We start from the raw sequence: 24577 nt of genomic DNA, 5'->3' as shown, positions 1-24577 counted from the left end.
AAGATCTGAAACTTACATCTGAAAGCACTTTAACAAGAGATTGTGCAAGATGGCCATCTGAATTGTTATCAAAGAAGCAAACTGCTCTGCCTGTATTTCCACAACGGCCAGTTCGTCCAATTCGGTGCACATATTCTTCAATGGTGGAAGGAAGATCAAAATTAATAACATGTTGCACATTCTCAATATCCAGACCTCTTGCTGCCACTGAAGTTGCCACAAGAACTGCACATTTTCCAGAACGAAAATCGTGAAGAGCGAGTTCTCTTTCTCTCTGTTCTCTATCTCTACAAAGAAAGCAATGGTTACAATGGATGTTTCAGAAACTCTACAGTATTATTTAAGACACAAGTTAAAAGGTCATGATTCATGGACAGAAGTAGTTCGGGGGGGTGGGGGTGGGGGGTGGAAATCAACCCACACACTACTGGTTTAGGTTTTCTGAATTTTTAACTCATTAGCAGTCACACACAACAACTATTTTAACCTAAGTCTCTAGAGAAATTAATTTCTCTAAAAGAACCAGAGATAGTCATGTACCAAACTCAGTGACTCCCTAGGAAGATCCACTTGTTTAACTGATTGTTTCTTCATGCCATAATCAGAAGTGCTTTTCCTACTGCTTTATAGCAGTGAGCCAGAATAGCAAAGACGAAGTCTACCTAGACTTGTGCACAGGCCATTTTTTCAGATATACTATAGAGTGTGGCCAACAGCACAGAACTTGTCTTTTGTTTATCATCATGATAAGAAAACTAGATTTGCTCTGGGGTTTGTATTTTTAAAAATATTTACAAATTATCCAGTATTTAAATACAGTAGATCAGAGTTTAACTCATTCTTTGTTGTTCAAATGAAAGAACAAACTAGAAAGCTAAAAAACAGTGCTCTTTTGAACCTAATATGGGACATTTAGTGAAGCCTGGTATGACCACTATTCCAGAGAAGAGCAACTATCCTAACTTCAACACTCAAGTGGATCAGAAACTGGTAGCATTCATGACAGTTTAGCTGCTTCCGTGGAACCAGTTATTCTCTTTATATAAGAGAATAAGTATACAGTAACTCAGTGTTATACTTCTACAGAATCTCCTCCCACACAAGACAGGTTGTGGGATAGCAATTCAGGTTAGCCATGAACAGAAGGCCAGATCTCAAAATGACCCTCCACAGGTGTGTAAAACTGATAGGGCATGGAATATACACAAACATCTTCTGTCTCTGTGCTAAGATCATTTTGACCCATCTACAACCTTAACATTCTGATGTCAGAACCCTTGCCCAAAACATCATTTTATTGGCAAGAATTCAAGTCTCTTCCTCCTATTACAAGATGAAAAAAATTGCAAAATCACATTTTTGACGTGCTACATTCACTGGGAATCTTAAGACTCAGTTTGTTGTCCTACAATTTGACATATAAACAAACACCCCAGAAGACTGCACTACATTCCAGCTCTTTAAGTGGAAGACAGGTCCTATTTTTAGATGGGTTTAGACCTGGAATTAGCAACTATTTCACTTTATTTCTTAGCATTTGTTCAGGTATGCAACACTAATGAGAAGACTACAAACACAAGTTAGAAGCATCTTCTCTTTAGATCAGTCTCCATACAAATGCTATGTCCATGAACATGACAAGAAGGCAGAAGTGACAGCATCAGAAATCCATATGGTATGTGACTCAACTTACCTCATCACTTTGAGGAAGCCCAAGACAGAGTGGAAGGTCCACAACTGCCACATGAATTTACAAATATTGTCTCACCAGTAACACCAAAGTGCCAGTTTTTGGCCACACAAGTGATGACAAAAACTACCTATGAACAACAGCTGATTCTACTGAATTATATACTTTTTTTTAAGCAGTAGGTGTAAGATTCTCCAGTTCATATACAGCATTTGAAGTGTGGTCAACCAGAAAGAGGTAAACTCAGCACATGCTTTGAGAACTGGCCTTCAGAAACACTACATTCTCAATTGGGGAGCGCTGCTGAGGATTACAGGGCTATCTGAAACAAGGCAAGCTAAGTCACACAGATACGGCCAAACATGAAATCTCAATAAAAGTTTCTGGGAAGATACAGTATTAAGTGTCTTGCACTTAATACTATTACCACCTGACTTCCACTGTAAAAACACTTACCCATGGATGCTAGTGGTTGGTATGTTTTCTTGACAAAGAAAGGCTGCAATATAGTCTGCTTTTTTCTTTTTGTCCACAAACACCAAGGTTCGTTCATAACCTGTTAAACAAGAGTTCAGATTCACTGCAGTTTGAAACTGATGCATTTTCACTATTCACAGTTGCAGTTACTTATATAAACACCTAATATCAGAATGTTTTGAATAAAGTCTTTAAGGTGTGACTGTAATCTCTTGCCTGTGTTGAACTAATTAAATTCAATCCATCACTTTTTAGATCAATACGGAAACCTATGTGAAGACAGGTGCATTGTATTTTACTCCTCAACAGGAGGAGGAAACAAATGTTGTTCTCCGTGATAAGTGTGCACTCCCTTTTTACAGCATGTGGCTTAGTGTCACACCATTCTGAGCACCAAACAGCAAGGTACACAGATTGTTTTTTAATTCCAAACTCCTTTGAGTTTTCAGCATTAGAACTTAAGATACATTCAAGAGCAAAAAACCCCCAGCCATTAACAAAATACAGGCCCAAACGCTCACATGGGTTTAATACACCTATAATCTGGAGATAATACCCCCAAATGCTAAAGTATTGTAATTGACCATATAAAGAAACTAACCATCAGGGAAGCTTGTCTGCTAGTACTCAACAGAGATGAGACCTCAGCAAATACCCATAACACACATAGGCTTAAAAACCTAGAAATTCCCAAGGTCTGCTTCAAGCTTCAATCAGCAGTCTTGTAAAGTGTGTAACATACATAATAAAATGCAATCATGACTGGTCAATAGCAAGCGCGCAAGTTTAAAACCAATTTTGTCTTCCCTGAAAAACAATTAGCAATAATGAAAGTTACCTATGCTTTGTAGAATTTCTATCAGTTTATCCCTCTTGGAATAATTAGGAACTTGAAGAATGTTTTGCTGAACATCACTGCAAGCTCCACCCATGTGTCCAACAACAACAAATAAATAATCAGTTTTCAAATATTCACCAGCAAGCCTTGAAAAGAAACAGAGCAACATGAAGTCTGTTACATAGTTGTATTTTTGCTTAAGATCAAGTAACTTCATTTATATTTAAGCAACCCTCACAACAAATACTTGTATCATTTCTCACAAGGCAGAGGATACAAGCAGTCATGGCATTTTTTAAAAGCTAAAAGACTCTCTACTGTTCTTTAGACAGCTGTACAAAAAACCTGATCAACACAAAGGTGCACAGACTGATTATGTCCCTGCAGCTTTTCATAATACAAATACTGCATTTTCTAGCCATCTCAGAAAGTTCCACATACATGCTTGCCATAAAATGGGTTACTGACATACATGCTCACAGAACTGTTCTCGGAGCACTATATCATCACTTGCTGGAGGGACAGGGGAGAATTCTACACAGGCCACAACTCAAAACAGGCCTCCAAGAGACAACACCATCCTTTTTGACTGTTCAACAAAAGCACTGCTTAAAAACAGTTTATTACACAGCATTTATTTACCAGTTGCCATAGGCAAAAGTCAGGTTTTGTTCAGACAGTGTTCCTCTTCAATTATCCCTTACCTAGGTGATCTTATCTGAGAGATCAAACTTGGCAGAATAGGTAATTCCTTGGAACGCCCCATAATACTCAGGAGTTTTACTAAACTGTGTTAACTTATTGACAGTGTGCTTCATGTGCAGTGTACACAAAGCAGCTTCCACTGCAGTAAAATTCAGATGGTAAACAAGTCAACCCTTAACTGAAAACAGGAAATCTCAAGTTTAGAATAAATTCAGAAAAAATTATAGTCTTAAAAGTGTTAAAGGACTGCCATAAGAACTTGAATCTCCCACCTGATTTACACTTACCACTGAAAAGGTGTTTTTCATAGCAACTAAAAAAGTTATTAATATTTAAATGTGTTTGGTCTTAAAGTCTGACTGGTTTAAGATCTCAAAAGGACACAGTTCTAAATTGAAAGTAAAGGGCAAGTTTAAACCCTCTGAAAATGGAACTGTGAACAAAAAACAGGAAGAGAGAGAAGAAAAGACCTTTTAATGGGAGATATAAAGCCCCAAATGCTAAATTGAAGTTTACCAGTCAGCTAGGAAATGCATGGTGTTCTCAACCCACATGCACAGGAAGAGCCTTGATGATCAGACCACAGGTTTATGTAACAGCAGAGACCCAAATTCAGGTACAAAACCAAACAGTATGTTGAAACTAAATCTAATTACACTCACTGAATAGAAGTGCAAGAGAGCCTGAACCCAGAAGGGCCAAAGAAACATCCTACGGTACTGAAGTAATATATTGTCCAAAGTTGTTTTAACAGCAGAGTATAGGAAAACATTAGCTTTCCTGACTCCAGAATCAGAAATACAGTAAATCCAGGAAGAAACTGACTCCAGACAAGAAGGGTTTTCATTTGCTAAAATAAGAACAACTTTAGGCATTCCAGTTTCAAAAGGACACAAGAATGCCATTATGCACTTCCAAGCCATGATCCAAGCACTCAGGTTTCTGAAATCTTCTATGTAAATCCTACAAGACTGACAGCAAAAAGGTAGATCTAGGGTTTTTTTCATTAAACAGAAGCAGACAGCAAACGTCTTACACAGTTGAAGGGATCTTCTCCTTTCAGATGCTGATAGTTACAGTAGTCCTTACTCATCCCTCAGCATGTAGCAAAAACACATAGCAAGAGCATAAAGATAACCCATCTAGAGATCAAGGGATCAAGGTTTCTCTCTCAACCCCAAAACCTGAGCCCATTAGAGCACACTGTGCATCTTAAATGGAGATACATCTGATCTTCTCCCCAGATGCAGTGTGAAGTGAGACCACATACCTGCACAAAGAGTAAACACATGGAATGAATGTGAACCACACTCATGTACAGTTATCATTTGAACACTTGATACCCAGCTGTGGAAACAAGGCTGTTATTAGTTCACTCTTCTTCTAATACAAAAAAAGGTCTATGAAAGTCTTGACCGAGGAAGCAAAGCCACAACAGGCAACTTAAGACTGAATTTAAAGTGAATTCAATCCTACTTAAAGAAAGGCAATTCATCTCCCCAACAGCTGTCAGTAACAACTGATTGAATGGGAGAAAGCAGCCCATTCCCCTCTACCACTCAGGACTGTCAACTACTGAAGATGTTTTCTCCCCACCTCAGGAAAGACCTTTGAGGCTTTTTGATCCTGAGTTGTCAGGATTTGATTCACTGAAGTACCAACATAATTCATTGCAATGGTCTGAGCAGTTTACATGCTCTCAAACTGCAGTATGCCTACCACAAAAGTCACCAAAATCATGTCAACTGCTCAAATTGAAGTTTAGACTTTTCTGATTTAAGAATGAGTATTCAGACACCTGTCTGTGGCACCCACATGAAAATGGGGCTTTCTGGCTGCTGAAATGTAGTGGCCATTGACTTATTTTTTCATGCCCTTGTTCTCAGGGCTTTACAGTAATTGGGGCCTTCAGCCAGTAAGGGCTGATACTGACCACAGATCAGGTTCAGCTCAGGTATAAATAGAGTCCCCTGGGGGAGCCACTTTGAGCTAGTCCCCCCTGGAGTAGCACACTGGTTTAAGGCTCTCCCCTTGAGTCAGGACACCACGCAAGGAAACTCCTTGAGGTTCCCCCTAGGGGTTGGGATGCTGCCCAAAGAGATTTCTTGAGGTTGAGAGCCTTCACTTTTTAGGTGAGTGACCAAGCGTTTTGGATTGTTGTTAAATCCTAGTGTCTGTATAACAGTTTTTGTTCTCCTCTCAAACATTTAAATCTGTTGCTTGTAAGTTTGCTGGAGTGCCAGTGGATTGTATTAAAACAAAATTTTAATTGTCATTTGTTTATCTTGAGAGCCTCTACAATACTATCTCTTCAAAAGTGGCAATACTGGATAATTTCATACACCTACACGGAATGGTGTGTTTTGTTCTATTACTCCCAGGCTCAGCAACCCCACTACCATCTGTTGAAGACAGTTCTCTCAGAGCCTGGAAAGTGGAACTTTAAGGGGGGTGAGTAGTAGAGCTGTAAGATATATCCCAAACCTGTTTGTGGAAGGTTTAAAACTGCAGAAAACAAATAGCACTTATGCATGTAAGAACTGTACATCAAAGGCTGGTGAATCGAGCAATAATTGGGGTGTCTGGTTATATTATGTCGTGGTGCCTAAGACAGCACTACCAGTGCCGCTTGTGAAACAGCAAGATCACCGTTTTGAGCATATCACTGTAGTGCAGGAGGGACAAGAAACAAACAGGGGCAGTATGAGGACTTTTACAGAAATGGAATTTAAAAGCCTTCAGACAAACTTCATAGTTGCTTTAGAGTCCCCACCTAAATTAAGCAGTTAATCTATGAAGCTATTAGTTCTGTTACCTAAAAAAAGGAAGTCTTCAACAAGGAATATTAACATCACAGTTTTTCAGTACCTTCTAGCAAGATTATAAGCTTTTAAACATAAGGAGTGCTCTTAACTCTTCAAACATTTAGCTCCACATAAGTACAACTTCAGATATAATTCATTTTTACTTTACTCACCTCTGAACTGCTTCAGGAAAAGTGGCACTAAACATTAGTGTTTGACGTTTGTCTTTTGGTGGCATGCTTGGGTAAGAAGTCAACTTCTTCATATCTAACCCAAAGCCCATATCAAGCATGCGGTCCGCTTCATCTAGCACCAAGTATTTCACATGATGCAAACCAATCTGCAAATATTTCAGTAAAAGAAAAACTGTATTAGTTCACTCACATTATACACTTATAGAATGTTCTAATTGCCAAAATCCACCTTTTACTTATTTCTTTCTAGTAGAATTTTTCACAAGTAAAAGACTATGTGCACTGTTTTATTTGCATCTCAACCTCTATTTAACTTTTTGATCTGCACTAGTTCTAGTAGTATGGCATACACTGAAGTGCTTCAGAACCTGGTTCAGCATGTAAACCAAGATAGAGACTATAGATCAACTATTATTCAGCACATCTATTTTTAAATTATGTCTGAGTTTTAGAAAGGTTCTCATATAACCCTCACACATTCTCAAAAAACTCCTTGTTCTGAAAAAAATTTGTCAGAAAGCATTATTAAGGACATTACAGCCTCACTGTTGCTGACCAAGACTGTAATTTTAGCTAGAAGCCTAGCAACCACAGAACGCAAATCTCCAGTTTACTATCAAGAAATGTTTTCCAAACTTCATTTGTCACTGAGCCACCATTACAATATGTAGCAATTCTGATTTGAACTTACAGTGTCTGCAAAAATAAAAATTCAAATACAATACTACAGCTGGAGGCTTTTTGTAATTTGAATAAAATCAGTATTAAAATATCCAAAGAATTAATATTAGCATAGTTCCAGACACATAAAAGCTGTTGTAGCAAGACAAACAGGAAAATATGCTATGGAATTTTCCACAAGGACTAAGAGAAGATGTTCCCATGTATTTATACTATAAAATTTAAATGACAAGAACACTGCAGACAGTTTGATTTAGACTGATATTTTCCAGCGGGTCCTGAAAGGAACTGAAGAGATCTGGACTCACACTAATCTTTCAAAAATCTCATGGTATTCAGGTATGCCAAGAATAGCTCATTTGTATTTAAGTAAGTGCCTGTACAAAGGCAGCCCACTGACTGGTTTTCGTGGCTCCATCTTTGCTTCTATCAAATCTGAAGAATGAAAACCAGTACATAAAAAACCAAGCCTGTTTAGGGAATTCAGATTTTTAAGAACTTACCTTCTCTCTTTCAATGATGTCTATAAGCCTTCCTGGAGTGGCACATAGTACATTACAGCCTTGTTCTAACTGACGAATTGAATGGCCTGTTTGTGTACCTCCATAGATGACAACAGGCCTTATACAAGTTCTATTATATACAAAAAAGACTTGGATTAAAATTTGGATTAATGATATAAGTATGCACACAGTATTGTTTCTTGAAAATATGTAAAAAATTATCAGATCTACCATAAACCATCTTAGAGTGGTTCAATTCCTTCACCACGCAGCACAGCTTATAACCAAAAGCAGAACCCAAGACCAAAAAGTCATTCATCATAAGCTCAAAGGTCTCATTCATACTACATAATATAGGCTGCACAGGTGCCTTACTTTGAAAGAACACTTCATTTCACCTGTCTTCTTCCCTCTCCCTTCAACTGAGAGCTATTGGCAGTAAGAGCCAAAATGGTGTTAGACATTGCCCCCTTTTATACAGCATACTTAGAAAAAGCAGAATCACCAAACAGATGCATTTAGAGCTTTGGAAGTCATCTTTCCACACCTTGAAAGGACAGTGCAAAAAAACCCAAACCACACAGATAGATCTTTGTGAAGCAACTGATCACACTGGCCATGCAGTGTGCCACTCAAGAGTTAGACTGCAAACCCATTCAAATGCTGAACTACTTAGCACTCTTCCTACTAAGTTTTTTGGTTAGATCTACTGAGTAGAGCTACATCAGATACTCATTTCTTGTAGAAAACCACCTCTGTGAACAAGGACTCCCTTACATAGCTGAAGAACAAGTTCTTTATATCTTTATATAAAGGTATCTTTATATAACCCCCTGCTAAGTTTTTTATGTGCATTTTTCATACTCAAATTGTCATTCTTGAAGACACTAATTCAGCTTCATATGCAGCAACTGTGAATCTGATAAAAATTTACCAGGTTTAATCAGAACTTTTCAGAAATCTTTAGTCAAGAATAGAAACAGGTTGGACTCATAACATTTCAACAGTTATCCACTATCAATTAATACACATATTTCATATACCTATTTGTGAACTAAGCCAAAGAGCTTAAGAGCATCATGAATCTGAACAGAACAATATGCATGCAGTTCCTTAGAGGCAACAGATTAACACCCTGATATTGTTTAACTACCCCCCAAATGTAGGTTTATCTTGCTTTTACTGCAGGGCAGCTGTAGCAGAAACTTTCTAAATTCAAAAGCTATTTTATTGTGAAATAATCTACATCTAGTTTAAAGTGGCTTAACTAATAGAACTAGCTACAGCTTTAGAGATTAAGAAGCTATTCTTAGTAACACGCTTAGTAAATACATATGCAAACATGATGTCACTTCCCAAAGGCAGAAACAGCCTCCAAGCCTAAGTTTGTTTGAACGGGCAAAGGCAAGTCTAATTTAGCCCACCAGATTTTGCACTGTGCTCTCCATTCCACCTCCTAACAGTAACAAGTCACTACAGACAATAGATTTAATTCTCTTCCTGTTCACTGATGACACCTATCACTTAGCAGCAGAAAGATCACTGGCAAACTAGTACAAAGGTAGTCTCACACAACTTCCAAGGCCTCAGTGGCGTTTAGATCTCTTGCTCTGTTTTGAAGAAAGAGCCAGAAAAGCTTCCTTGAGCTGTGAAATTTCTGCCCAAGACGAGAAACATTGGGAAGTAGTTATTACAAACCAACACTGAAGTTAACTAAAAACCCCTAAACACACACCTCAATTTTTGTCAAGAGGAAAATAAAAGCAAGTATAAGTTACTAATGCAAGCTAAATTTAAGTAACTTCTTTTAAGAAGTTTCATTTTTCTCATCAGTAGAGATGATGTGACACAAGTTTAGTACTTATCTCCTCTTCAAGCTAGATTAAGTCTCTTTTCACCCACCCGCAACATCAGGAATATCAGGAGTTTAAATCCTTAGCCACATAGTATGAAACCTGCTAGCCAGTATAACCATCTAAATTCAAGTGTTTGTAGTTACCCAACTAGCACAGAAAAAACGTTGAAAGTATTCATGAAAAAAAACAAAGCACTGCTGATTTAGACAAAGTAACAATGAATACCAGGCAACAGTGCAAAAGCTTACCCATAAACAAATTTTCTTGCTTCTAAGAAGATCTGATTTATCAGTTCCCTAGTTGGGGCAACAATAATACATTCCGGTTCTTGCAGCTCTTTAAAGCTACTGGCAGTCACCCCATCTCTCATCATCTGAGCCACAATTGGTAGAAGAAAAGCCACCTAAAAAAAGCATCAGTTATTTATGCTGTTTAGTCTTAAAACTTTGTTCAGTCACACTAAAAGCTGCATATCAATCTTAAAGCTACATACAATGATACAGCACACTATCAACTTCAAGGAAATCAGACTGCAAAAGGATTGACCTGAATGCAGTACAGAACATTTAAGCCTATTTCTCCCTGTTTAAGAAGCATGAAAATATCTCTCTGGACCTTAAGAATGTAATAATGTAGGAACACACTTCAGCGTGGGTTCTTCAGGCAGTTCCACATATCATGCTGACATAGATTGATAATATACCCCTGGATCAAATCCCCTTCTTAACATTTCAGACTCATCGAATGGTTTAGGTTGGAAGGGACCTTAAAGCCCATCTAGTTCCAACCCCCCTGTCATGGACAAGGACACCTTCCACTAGCCCAGGTTGCCCAAAGCCCCGTCCAACCTGGCCTTGAACCCTTCCTGGGAGGGGGCAGCCACAGCTTCTCTGGGCAACCTCTTCCAGTGTCTCACCACCCTCACAGTGAAGAATTTCTTCCTCATATCTAATCTAAATCCACCCTCTTTAAAACCATTACCCCTTGTCCTATCACTATACTCCCTGATAAAGAGTCCCTCCCCACCTTTCTTGTAAGAAAGATTTACTTACAAGCATTACAGTATCATCGGTAGATTCAAGGTAACCATGTGTCACCATTCTCCAGACTATTATAATAGCATAGCAGTTTGCAACACAGCTACACCAGAACCCTTACTCCCATGCAAGACTAGTTACCCTCAAAACAGAATCTGTACAGCAGTCCCAAAAACATTCAGAATATTTATAGCATAAGGTCTGGACATTTTCCCCTCTGCAAACAGAAGAGGTTTTTCAAAAAAAGTAGCTAATAAGCTACGTAACAAAGCTAGAATTCCACACTATACTGAACAGCAAAAAGCTATATTTAATATCCAAATATTCTTGTACAAAGCCGTCAGTGGATAGATTTGGGTACATTAGACAGTTTAACAAGTTGAGACAACTGTCAATTCAGTATCAACTCTGAACACTGTTCCATAATTAATACTGAATCACCTAAAACTAAGTCCGGTGCAGATCAGACTTGATCAAACCAAGGATGACAAACCAGCACACCACACTGTTACAATCTGGCATAAGTTTAAAAAAAATAACAAAACACACATACCAAAACACAAAAAGCCACAAAGAAACCCCAACTTCCAACTGCTGATTTTTCTCTCAGTGGTTTCTATGACTGCCTACACTTTTGAATCTGTATCTGTAGCCCTGAAGACTGGCCTGCTGTATCATGACAGTAGTTCACTGAAATTACAAAGAAATTCAGCCCCAAAATGCAACAACTCATCCATCATTCATACCTGCACTGAACACTACACCTGCCATTGCAGTGCAAGTCAAATCATTAGACAACAAGCTGTGAGCATCTGACACACGTAAGACTAAGGCATCCACCTGAAAGTTCAACATCACACACTTCCAGTAGTATGAATAGAATATCACAGAAAATGCTTACAGTTTTTCCCGATCCTGTCTGAGCACATGCCATTAAATCCCGTCCTGCCAGTATAATAGGAATGCTGTACTTTTGCACTGGAGTAAGTTTAGAGTATGCAGCTTTAGCAATGTTCAGTTTTAAAGTCTGACACAAGTTAGCTTCTTCTAAAGTCTGTACAAGAAAGAATTATTATTAACAGTACACAAACACAGAAGTTAGAATTTAAAAACCTAAGATGTTTACCGTAGGATACAGACATCAAAACACTAAAAAGTATTAACTTTTGAGGGGGTCTTGCCAGTCATGTAGATTTTCATGGTTCCTACATGTAAAAGCCCCAAGGGTTTCTTCAGCCTAGCCATGTCATTCAAGTAAAGTTGTTTGTAGGACAGTGAAGGCCTTCAGCTGGTCTTATTAGCTTTGACAGAAACATCTCAGAAGCCAAAAAACAGACTAAAACTCTTCTGTTACATTTCACACAGGACAAACACACTTAGTTTTTTGTGCTAGAACTAATAAGGGGAGCTAAAGCAACATTCCTACCCGGGATGAAAAATCATCATACATGACAAAATCAGTTTAACTTCAGTGAGAAAATCTTTCAGAAGATGGATAAGGAAAAAAAACCTCTGCAGCTTCTCTTTCAACACAGGTGCTATTACACCCTCCACCCTTCTTCCTCATTCTTAAGAGCTTTTTTAAAAAAAACCCAAACCAACCCACTAGCTACATGGTATGGAATAGAAGCAAAGTTACGTATTACTTTTAAACAATAAACAGCAGCCCCAGAAAACAGGCCTAGAAATTACTTCAAAAACACCTCTGTCCAAATAAAAACTACTCCTACAGGTGTTCATTTACAGTGTTAAGGGTGCCCCAGTAACAGACTTCAACAAGATAACCCTACCAGCCTTCTCACAAACTGCTGCCTAAGACCTTTCTTTCAAGATCTAAAGTCGTATTTTTCTGCCATTTAAGGACTATACTTCCTGTCCATTCAGTATTAATTTCTTTGGGACATTCCTGTAGTTTGTCAACATAATTTTGAATTCAAATTTATATCTTTCAAGTGGGCAGTATCTCCCTCCAACACAGTACTGTCTGCAACATTCAAAAAATTTTCATTAGCAATGAATATTATTAGACTTTGTATACATCCTTGCAGAATTGTGTGCAACATAAATCCTGAGATTAATGAGTTTACTAACCAGTAGTGGTGCTGGAGGGTCATGTCCTGACACTTCCACAACACTTTCATCATACTTGTCAAAATTAATTCCTGTCTGATAACGTGCAAAGATGGATGGTTCATCATCCGGTGGAAGAGGGGGCACATAAGTCACCTTTGGACCTTAAAAACACAAGCACTCAAGTTCATGAACAATATAAGGAAAACTTAAACTAAAACTATTTTAATTATGTACCTACTGAAGTTAAGTTCAGTGGGATATCGTTCAGGCTTCTGTCCAGTTTCCAGGAAGACAAGAAATTTCATAAATGAATTCTATTAGAACAGTTTTATACTACTAGGCCTAAAACTCACTTTAAAAAACAGTCTTTTGTCAAGCATTTTTGTCTCACATTTGCTCAAGGACCTTACTTTCAACAGCCACTCCCAAAAATTAAATTAGGCTCTACTTCACCACCATGCAAAAAACAATTCTACCCCAAAAACTCATTATACTACAAATTATCCCATTGAATAACAATGCATTTAATACCAAGGATAAAATTAATCTGTTCATGGCAGTACATTTATAGTTGTGTATTCCTTAAGGTATTTTTCAAGATAATAAACTCAAAGGTATAAAACTAATTATCTGATGCTCACTAAAAGATTGGCAGTAGAAGCCATTTCACAGGGACCTCAAATGAGGAAGGATCAGGAACCAAAATTATTCACACAGAAGTCAGGAGTTCGCTATTTGTCTTTTTACATTTCAAGAGTAAGAGAAAGGCAAAGTAAGGCTAATGTCACTTGCAAAAGAACACTGCAGGTAAGTTAACATTCTAACAGATTGTCCCACTGACACTTTCAATACATGTCAGAAAGTCATCGTTCGTCATACATTTCAATCTGATCTCCTGCATACACAAATCCTGAAATTCTATTTACTAACTTGCACTCAGTAACACATCAAGCCAGTTTTCCAGACACTATAGCATTTGAAACTGAGTATCTAGTGTTCCTTCATGGTTTACTTTAACAACTATCATCACTTAGATGCCTACACTATTGCCAATTAAGTTTTCTAACACTGTGGCTCAGGTAGATAAGCTTTACTATTTGAAAGAAGAAACAGCCAGCAACAGAGGAATTCTACAGCACTCCATTCCAAAAAGTTAGTCTAGGTGAGAACAACCACTTGTGTTGCCCAGTAATTTAAAGATTAACAAAGTTCAAACATACTAAGTCTAACTGCATTTGCTTGACAACTCATGTTACATGAACAGTTTTGAGATGGTTATGCATTTATCCATATCGCTACCTTCTTTTTCACTCAATTAGTTTCCAGTAACTTACTTTAAAAGAATGTTCCTTGAGTTAAAAGCAAACTAAAACTGGCATATTACTTGTGAAGAAGCTACTTACTGTTTCTTCTTTGCTTTCTGCTGCTGTTAAAGGAAGCATTCCAAAGTTAACTGCTTTTGGGAAAAAAGTTAATTTAAGAGAAAAAAAAAATCTAAGAACCTTAATGAAAAATTCCTAGAGGCACTTAGAAAACTCAACTAGGGGTCCTGATATAGTTGGCAGAATGAGTGGAAATATTTAAGCAAGCAACAAAAGCATAGTTACATAAAGCCAGAAGACAAAGGCCCCATATTTATGTTTTAAAGGGCAGAAAGAGACGATGTCAGAACACCGAGCTTAGCAGGACCTCACAGTAATACCATGAAGTAATTAAACTCAGCATCTTGCTGAGGGACTTCAGAAACCACATCTGGTCCTTACTTGACTTGTAGTAAGTCCCTTACCATCAAATCAAATGCAATCATTCCAGATGGCCATCACAAGGTGTCTAAATGAGGCCAGTTGTATTTAAAGACAACCAAGAGGAATGATCCCTCCTAAATCCACCATATGCTTTGAAAGGGCTCTCTATATTCACCCAAGATGAATCATGAGCAAAAAAAAAAACATAACAAATTGACATGCCACAGAAATTTGAGTTTTATAACCTTGTTTTGTTACCTCTTAGGTGAATTTTTTCCCCCTAAAACTGATAAACAAATGTTGTAACAAGAAATTCACACATGCTTACCATTACAGCATGTTGGTTTTAAGAACCATTCAACTTCTCCACAAAATCCAAGGATGCTTGTTTTATGCTACATAACCAACTTCTGAATAACTGAAGAGCCACAGCCGTAAACTTCATCACCGTAATTTTTCAAGAGTTAGGACAGAATTTAAATCAGAAGAGAAAACTATCCTGTTATTTCAACAGCCACACATTTATAATATTCACTCCATTAAAATTCTGACCTTGACATTCACACATTTTGTGTGTTGCTTTCATTACCACTGGAAAAACAATGACATTTATTCTTAAGAGTGAGAAAGTACCACATCTTACAGATGTAAAAACTGTACTTAAGATTGAGCTATTAACAGCAGCATTTCCAGAATCTGTTTTAAGTCCTACTCTTACTATACACAAAATAGAAAAAGCCTTAAACCAAAGCGGTAGCATCTAGCTACTCTGTGCAAGAAACTGTGGTGCTGATTTCAAAGAAGGTTAAACAAACCCTTTAACATAAGGCCCCTCTGAACAGAAAGGAGCCTCGCAATGTAGATAAGGGATACAAGACTGAGTGAAGAGGAAAGAACAACAAAAGCTGTTCATACGAACTAGTGTAACTGTTGCCTACCAATATCTATAACAGTCTTCACATACAAATACTTGGTCACAAAAAAGTAAGGAACAACTATCCTGTGTTTAGGATGCAGTTATGTCCACTATGAGTATTAGCATGCTGCCTTTATAAACAGTTAAGTTCCTAAAAAAAAAATACCATTATTTGAACTAAAAATCTGAAAAACTTAACTTTAACTGAGTCAAACAGAGGCAAATCAATTGTTCTTTAAATATTAAGCAGCACTTCTGAAAATGCATACTAATCTTTTTATCTTATCTACAGTGAAAAATCCTTTTACCAGGATCACACAAAATGTTCTTAAATAGAGAATATTTAATATTCTCTATTCTTAAATAGAGAATATTTACTACTGGCATCCAGTACCCAGTACACTAGTTTAATGGATCCTCTAATTTGGATTATGGGGACTTTTGTGAGTGATAGATTACTATGCTCTAGGTAGCACAACACATAGGTTACAGTACCACCAGTGGCAAAGCAAAATACAACCATGAGGGAAAAACCCTTTGTAAACAGTAAAAAACCCCAACAGATTAAAGTCATTAGGAAAAGCTGGCCTCTCAGAGATACAAGCCTTACTTGTCAGCCTAGAAAAACCTAAAACAATACTTCCCTTTATGGGTGGGGTGGAAAAAGACTAGAGTGACTATTTCAAAACTGAGCAGCTCTTAAAGGCTTACTTGGAATTCTGGGATTAGCATCTCTGCTTCACTGTGCATTAACTGACCAGTGGCAGTAGGACCAAGAAAAAAAACATTATGGACAACAGCTTTGAAGATCCAAATGCTAAAATCTGTTTAAGTTACAAATACATCTTGTGTGGCCATGCAAGCAAGCTGTTTAACGTTTGCAGTAGGTTCTTAATTCAGACAGGGAGAACAAACAGTGAGACAGCATTTAGCAAAGCTAAGGTGGTAGTGCATTGCCAAAAATCAACAGTGAAGAAATCTGAAAGGTTCACCACCCTACTAAAAAGTCTCACCTGCATGACCTCCAAATGCTCCTCTTCCTTTAGAGTCAAGAAAAATGCCAGTCTGAGGTTCACCTCTTTGCTCGTCTTTAATATCTGTAACTAATACACAGCATATTGGATACAGTGTCTAAAATAGTATAATGAAATATTATGCTTAAAGCTACTACTATTTACTCCAAAAACTCTACAGTGCAACAGCCCCAACAGATTCTTTCTAATTCCAACCTATGCTGTATTATTCCTCGTGATACTATTATTCAAAGACACCATCATCCATGTTCCACAACATGGCTGAAGAAAAGCTATTTCATAGCTCAGCAGACAAGCAAACCCAGAAAGAATGACCAAATGTATGTTGTTCCCACACAAACCAGTCAACATGAAAAACTGAGTCTCACTTTGTTCAAAGCCAACAGGAAATCCTCTAAAACCACTACTTTGTATGTTAGAATCTCCTACAACATTCCCTTTCTTGAAAACTGGTGGTACAGCACAGCAAATAACTTAGATGGTCCAATTTTGCATGTGCAGGTCCAGTGCCTTTTATTTGGCAATTATTCTTCACAGACCTTATTAATTCAGATAAAAAGTACAATAAAACTAATTGATTTGCCTAAGCTTATGAAAAAGTGAAGAGAAGGAGTATTTTTTGCCAAAAAGTATAAGAAGAGCATTCTGCTCTCCTGTAGTATTGCTTCCTACAAGAAGTAAATTGAACATTAAGTATTTTGACTTAAGACTTTACATGCATATACACTATATAAGCTACTACCTTTCAACTCTTCAGTTATGATGCAGGTAAGTTCAGTTCTCTGGTTCAGTCACACAAAACTGACAGCATTTGTACCTTCTCAGTTTTCATAACCAGTACTGTAGACTGAAGTACCACTACAGTTGCTGCCTCCTATGGAGCAAGGATTTAAAAACCTGCCTTTCAGATCTATCAACTTCTATTTTATTACTCAGAACTGCTTATTCAGTTGCTTGGGATAGGCAGTGTAAAGTATTTAGCATATTTTTATTTCTAACCCCTTTTCCTAGTCACCCTCCTGATGGGGAGGAAGTCAACAGCCACATACATAAAAAAGGTACTCCATTTTAGAGTGGCCAGTTTTAGGTGTTATTTAAGATCCAAGCAGTTCACTTAAATTGTCATTTAGTCCTTAGACTGTATTCTTCAACTGAACACCTGTTCTTTCATCTTGTAGTGACAAAGAGCATCTTCTGCTAAATGAGACCAAGAAGTTCTCCTACCATAGTATCTGTAGCTCCTTCTCCACCAGTGCTTGCTTGATGCGTACCAATTTATATGTCATTTGCGTTTTGCCAAATTAAAAATGAAAATCACATCTTACAGGCTCATATGCATAAGACAGTCTACATATAAACATCCATAAACACTACAGACCTTAAATACAGCTTGTGAGTTGCTTTGCAATTGTCAGTCTACAGCAGACCTGTTTGGCATTCTACAGCACCACCAAGGTCAACACTCAGTCAAACAAGTCTAGCATTCCCCTACCATACTGTGCATCAATACAGGAGATGAAGAAATGGTGTAGAATTTTTTTGAAAGAACAAACATAACTCCAAGAGGCTCCACAGCTGTTCTGCAGGTCAGAACTTTTGCTAAACAAGCCCAAAACAGGACTAGAGTTTCCATCTTCCTTGTTTCATACCAGTCCCGCTTATAGCCATAGAACTATCGAGACAGATGCTAAGCAACAGTAACTTCCACTGCCCTATGTGCTTCTGATAACACCTGGTGGAAGCATATATGGCAGTACTGCCAAACTGCCAATTATTAACCTCTTCAATGTGCATTGCATGCAAGAGTGGCACTCGCCATTGTAAGCGGGAAGAGGACAGGGATTAAATATTGCTTTATGGATACTAAAGAAAGCTAGCTTTCAGGTCTCCTGTAGAAAAGCACTGGTATGCTCCCTCACATGGCATATATGTGAATACTAATATTCAGCTGCCTATTATACTGCATTATAACAAAATCAGAAAAATACCTCCCTCCAGGGAGAATGGAATCAAAGCAGGAGGTAAAGAAAACGTCAATTTTAGTGTAGAGTCCTGCCTTCTGACAAATATGGTGGTGTATTTTATGTTGTGCATTCAAAACTAAGGGGTGATACTGAGTGCCTACACTATGTAGTATGGATTGGTATTACCCTGCAAGTCATAAATACACTTTTGGCTCTGATACAAGAAAACTGAGTACCTGAATAGGGAAAATTTAATGTACCAAATATGACTAGCCACTAGAATTACAGATACTCCAGAAAGTTACCTCTGTTTCCAAAATTCCTTCTGCCACCAAATCTACTCACTGGTTGACACTGTCTGTCCAGACATTCATCAGCATCTACAATTAGAAAGAAGAATCAGCTTCACATTCAAAGCTATCTTTGACTTTAGGGTAGGCTTTTGGTTTTGGGTGGGTGTGGGCTTTTTTTTTTTTCTTGCTTCAGTTTGCTGTGTTTTTTTTAAACTCAGTGAAATTACAGAACCATTCCTGCTGAAAGGCACCTCAGGTCTGCAGCCTACCTCCCACTCAACAAAAAAACACCACATGACAAAGCTGTCCCTTTTGTAAGACAAAGAAAATTAAAATTACAAAGCTTTGGACAGGTCTAACTACTGTTTTCTGTAAGAAACAGCACCACTCAGCAACAGTACTGCTACCAACACAGTAAAATCTGAATATCCAGAATCTACTCTGGCAGCAGTTGTAAGGTCCTCCATTCTAAATCTTTTGTCCAAAAGGAAGGCATAACCACCCCCAAAACTACAAATTTTAAGCATGCGATCCTACCTCTACTCCTAGAATACCCTTCAAAATAATTCTGCATATGCTGACTTCTGTTAGGTCTTTCAACAGCACCTGGAAAACAAGAAGAAAGTAAGGCTTTTGACACTGTCTCCCCTAACAACCTCATATACAAACCAATGAAGTTATCATGGTTTAGGCCCAGAGATCAACTAAACACCATGAGGCTGGTCGCTCTCCTCCTCAGTGGGCTGGGGCAGAGAAAATGTAACCAAAGGCTCATGGGTCAAGACAAGGACAGGGAGGGCTCACTCACCAATTATAGTCAGGGGCAACACAGAATCAGGGAAAAAAAGATCAATTTAATTTGTTACATATCAAATCAGAGTAAGATAATGAGAAATAAACCCAAATCTTAGAAACACCTTCCCCCACCACTCCCTTCTTCCTGGGCTTTACTCCTGATTTTTCTACCTGCTCCCCCCCAGTGGTGCAGGGGACAGGGAATAGGGGTTGTGGTCAGTCCACCACACGTTGTCTCTGCCGCTTCCTCCTCAGGGGGAGGACTCCTCACACTCTTCTCCAGCTCCAATGTGGGGTCCCTCCCACAGGAGACAGTCCTCCACAAACTGCTCCAATATGAGTCCTTCCCACAGGCTGCAGCTCTTCATGAACTGCTCCAGTGTGGGTCCCTTCCACAGGATGCAGTCCTTCAGGAACAGACTGCTCCAGCACAGGCTTCCCATGGAATCACACCATTCTTTGGACACATCCACCTGCTCTGAGTGGGGTCCTCCAGGGGCTGCAGGTGGAGATCTGCTCCCCTGTGGACCTCCATGGGCTGCAGGGGCACAGCCTGCCTTACCATGGGCTGCACCAGGGGCTGCAGGGGAATCTCTGCTCCAATGCCTGGAGCAACTCCTGCCCCCTCCTTCACTGGCCTTAGCTTCCGCATTGTTGTTTGTCTCATCTCATGCCTCTCCACTGCAGCTTCTCCAGCAGCCTTTTTTTTTCCCCTTTCTTAAATATGTTATCACAGAGGCACAGCCACTGTCGCTGATTGGCTCGGCCTTGGCCAGAGGTGGGTCTGACCTGGAGCTGGAGAAGCTTCCCAAGGAGACAGCACTGCAGCCCCTCCCCCACTACCAAAACCCCACCACCTACTTAACACAGAAGTACAGCCTACATAATTGGACAGTGAGGAAGACAAAGTAGGCTGAACCACTGGGCTTCAAGGGTTGTGATCAGCAGCACAAACTCCAGCTGGAAGCCAGTCAGCAGCAGCGTACCCCACTGACTGATACTGGGGCCAACACAGTTTACCATCTTCATTCATCACCCAGATGACAGGACAGAATGCACCCTCAGAAAGCCTGCAGACAAAACCAGGACATAACACAAGATTGTTTTTCACTCAGAGGAAACTCAAAACATGCTAGAGACGTGGGCAGGGAAGAACCTCAAAGTTCCACAAAGAGAAATGTGAAATCCTGTAGCTGGGGAGGAATAACTCCAGGCACCAGTACACACTGGGGCCAACCAGCTGGAAAGCATCTTTGCAAAGAAAAACCTGAGGACTGTAGTAGATAGCAAATTGAACATAAACCACTAATATGCCCTTACAGTAAAGGCTAACAGCCTTCTGGGCTACAATAAGAAGAATGCTGACGGCAGGTGGGGACAGGTTCCACGCTGTTGACACTGTATCTGGAGTGCTGCATCCAGTTCTAAGCTGTCCAGTACAAAATAGACACCAACATACTGCAGTGAGTCCAAAGAACTACAAAGATCATGAAAAGGCTGGCACATCTGTCATACACAGAGTGGTCGAGAGCTGGAACTGCTGTACCTGGAGACAAAAAGGCTCAAAAGATCTTACATCTTAACAGAAATGAGTGAAGATGACAGAGTCGGATTGTTTTCCCTGATACCCAATTAGAGGACAAGAGGCAATGGACACAAATTGAAATACAGGAAATTCCATTTTAACATAAGGAAAAACTTTTTACTGTGAGGGTAGTTGAACACTAGGCAGATGGCCCATAGAGCCTGTTATGTTCTCCATCTCTGGAGAAATTCAAAACTCAGATGGACAAGGTCCTGAGCAACCTGCTATAACTGACCTTCCCTACTCTACGCAAGGATTTGGACTGGCCAATCTTCAGAGTTGCATTCCAACCTCAGTGATTCTATAAAAAACAAAATTCCCTATTCTGCAGTATCAAAGTCAAGATCAGGGTACATCAGCAACCATAATAAAGATAGGAAATCTGAAATCAAAACATGAAGTCTACAAAATTCCATGATGTGCACAGGACTTAAAACAGAAACTGATTGTTACTGTTTTCCTTCCAAGTTAAAACTGCTTAACATAATGATATAGCTACCTCTGAAAAAAAAGAACCAAACAACCTAGGCACTAGTACATTCTGCAACAAGGCAAACATATTGGCTAAAGATCACCAAGAGCTTATCATAAAGGAAAACACAGTGTTTTCCTTTACCAATTGAGTATCAAGTCACTCAATTAGGGAATTTTGCTCACACAATACTAAACAAAATGTTAAAGCTGCTGCTTTCATAGTCTGAACAATGTTCGAAGTTCCTGCTCGCTTGGAAGATTTAAGTGAGTAGTTTGTGGCAAAACCAGTATAAAAGATTCTGATAGTCATGTTTAATCTAACATGTAACAACCAACAAATAAAAACACCTTACCAATTATTTAAATTGATATTTTTATGATTTACCACAATAGATTGGCTTCCATTGACCAAGTCTATTTGCCTTTAATGGGGTGAGGACTCTTCCCTTTACTTGCCATCCTAATCCATTCTTACTTTATCACTCCTCTTCCACTGAGATTTCCACAGCATACTAAGTTAATTCAAAATTGAAAGTTTTTGGAAAGTACATCATGTGTCAACAAAATACTTGATCAGTAATGCATCTGCTGTAGTAAATTTGTTCACCATGCTGCCCTCTGTGTTTACTGCCTCTACTAATGGAAGATGCTGGACAAAACCACAGGTTTATAGACAGTGAACAGTTTAGAACCAATAATCATTCTTTACACAAGTCTGCTATGTTTAGCACTTACACCAAATCAGTTGTAGACTGCCATGTTACTTGCCAACCAACTTAAAATTGGTAAAAGTAGAGCAACTTTCATTCGACTACTAGGCAAATTATTCATCCAATTCACGTCCATGTATGTTTGCAAGCTAGCTGGTCTTACAGGGAGTCTAGAAGTACCAAATGCTAGTATTTGGTTCATCACTATACCATTTACCATTCTAAATTTACTAATTTTCAAGCAATATTTGATAGATTAAGAGGACTAGAATAAGTCCTTGCTTCCAATTCACTGGAATTAAAGTCTAGCATTGCAACAGCATATCTGTGAATAACAGCTGTTAGATCCACCAATCTCCTCATCATATGCATTTACTTATAGTTTTCTACTGTACACTGGGATTTAAATCCTGAAACTAATACATTTCAGAGACATCTATTCCCAAATCCTGTACACACTAAATGTCATTTTAGCAAGACTTTTAATTCTGTTTTTTGCTTGGGGTTTTTTGTGGGTGGGTTGCTGGGTTTTTTTAAGTACCAAAAGGAGTGTGAAACAGGAAAGAAGTCCCTTCAGAACTGATGAAAATTCAGAACAGTCAGTTTTTTTGCTTTCATGAAGAAGCAATACAAAGAATGAATTCACTTCTTTAAGTAAAGCTTTATTAAAAAATAATTTGCGAGTTTGAGATACTACTTTTAGCTTACCCTCATTACAAGGATTTACACAAGAGTACTACTCCTATATATTATTTCAAAGAAAAAAATCAAAGTTTAACCTGCATACACTAACTCTACTCATGCTATTTAGTGTCAAACAAGTAAGCTGAATCACTAATATAAACTATACAGAGCCTACAAGTGCATGGCATTCAAAAGAGCAGCTCATGAGAGCTTAATTTAAAACTCATCTGAAGCACAATCTGTTAATAAATTAGAAGCTTTGCAAGGGAAAAAGTAGTAAGGCCCATGCAGCCTTTCTTGGAAAGAGGAAAAAGGACACCTTTTTCCATCATGTTGTAGGGAAAGACACCCTAATACTGAGGCACCCTTTTAAACAAGGTCAAGACAAGATGCATAATCTTATCAACCAAGAGCCTCACCTCTGGAATTCCTGAAGAGCTTTAGCTCTTTAAGTCCTTCTTTATACAGCGTAAATAATCTCAGTATTATTACCTATGCTTGAAAACAGCTGATAAGGAACTATACCAATAAAACCAGAAAGATTGTGTTAAGCCAAAACAGACAATCTGAAATTGCTCACACTGATCTAAAATGACACAATATGCCTAGCTCAGGAAAGGAATGAATGGTTAATGATAACTGTGAAAGCAAGACCTTTGCAGGACAAGCCCTGCCTGCCATGAGTTCAGTACAAGAGGCACAAATCTGAGAATACACAAGTTATTTTTGAAATATGTAATGAAAAAGTTAACAGGCAGAGCTGACAGCTAGGCAGAAAGAGCAAGCTGGAACATAACATGAAGCTCTGAGACTCACTTCCACCTAATTTGCAATTTAAGTCCTCTTCACAAGCACTGCCTTTTCCCATTTGTTCTGTGTCAAACTATTACTGAAGTTAGCAACCCCACAAGGTTGTGAAGACCTCACAAAAAACCACTTCTGCTGTTCTAGGATGAATGCAAAGCCTGTCCTCCGAATTTTCTACTTTCTGTAACTGTCCAAATTTAGTGCAATTCAAGTAGCACAAGTGATATCTTATTGCGCTGTTCCTAATTTCCCAACATCTTAGGGACAAGGAATTGGAGAAAGTAAGTCTGCCTTTCAGCTATACACTAAAGGGCAGGGGATGGATACCTCAGTCATAAACGTACTGCCATGATCTGACTGTCCAAACACATGAGCAGTTAGAAAGATATGGAGAACCTGCCCTATGAGGAAAGACTGAGCGAGTTAGGTCTTTTCTCCCTAGAAGAGAAGGTCCAGGAGGATCTTATCACAGTATCCTAGTACTTGAGACATGCTACGAAGACGACAGGGGCTCTCTCTTCACAAAGAGCCACATGGAGAAGACAAAGGGAAACAGGTTGTACTGGAAGAGGTTTCATCTAGATAGAATACATTGTTTACAGTGAAAACAATCATTCACTGGAACAACTTCCCAAGGTACATAGTGGAGTCCCCATCACTAGAGATTTTAAAAATGAGGTTGGACAGGGTACTACATAATTTCATTTAGGTT

General features: G+C 38.6%; 1 protein-coding gene across 1 annotated transcript in view; it reads right to left on the bottom strand.

The window, feature by feature from the left end:
- The window catches only part of DDX4 (DEAD-box helicase 4), a 33074-nt gene that overhangs the window by 2777 nt on the left and 5720 nt on the right, over window positions 1-24577 (bottom strand). The window contains exons 5-17 of the mRNA XM_074813673.1: window positions 19348-19416; window positions 18823-18897; window positions 16533-16622; window positions 14862-14889; window positions 14140-14168; window positions 12877-13019; window positions 11687-11839; window positions 9997-10151; window positions 7893-8022; window positions 6688-6854; window positions 3006-3151; window positions 2147-2246; window positions 17-287 (exon numbers count right to left, since the gene is read on the bottom strand). Of these exons, the coding sequence (XP_074669774.1) occupies window positions 17-287; window positions 2147-2246; window positions 3006-3151; window positions 6688-6854; window positions 7893-8022; window positions 9997-10151; window positions 11687-11839; window positions 12877-13019; window positions 14140-14168; window positions 14862-14889; window positions 16533-16622; window positions 18823-18897; window positions 19348-19416 (1556 nt within the window). The remainder of the gene's footprint in view (window positions 1-16; window positions 288-2146; window positions 2247-3005; window positions 3152-6687; window positions 6855-7892; window positions 8023-9996; window positions 10152-11686; window positions 11840-12876; window positions 13020-14139; window positions 14169-14861; window positions 14890-16532; window positions 16623-18822; window positions 18898-19347; window positions 19417-24577) is intronic.

Source organism: Strix aluco, chromosome Z (assembly GCF_031877795.1).
Source record: "Strix aluco isolate bStrAlu1 chromosome Z, bStrAlu1.hap1, whole genome shotgun sequence".
NCBI lineage: Eukaryota > Metazoa > Chordata > Aves > Strigiformes > Strigidae > Strix > Strix aluco.
The sequence above is the reverse complement of the archived record's forward strand: the minus strand, read 5'-3'. Positions and strand labels throughout refer to the sequence as shown.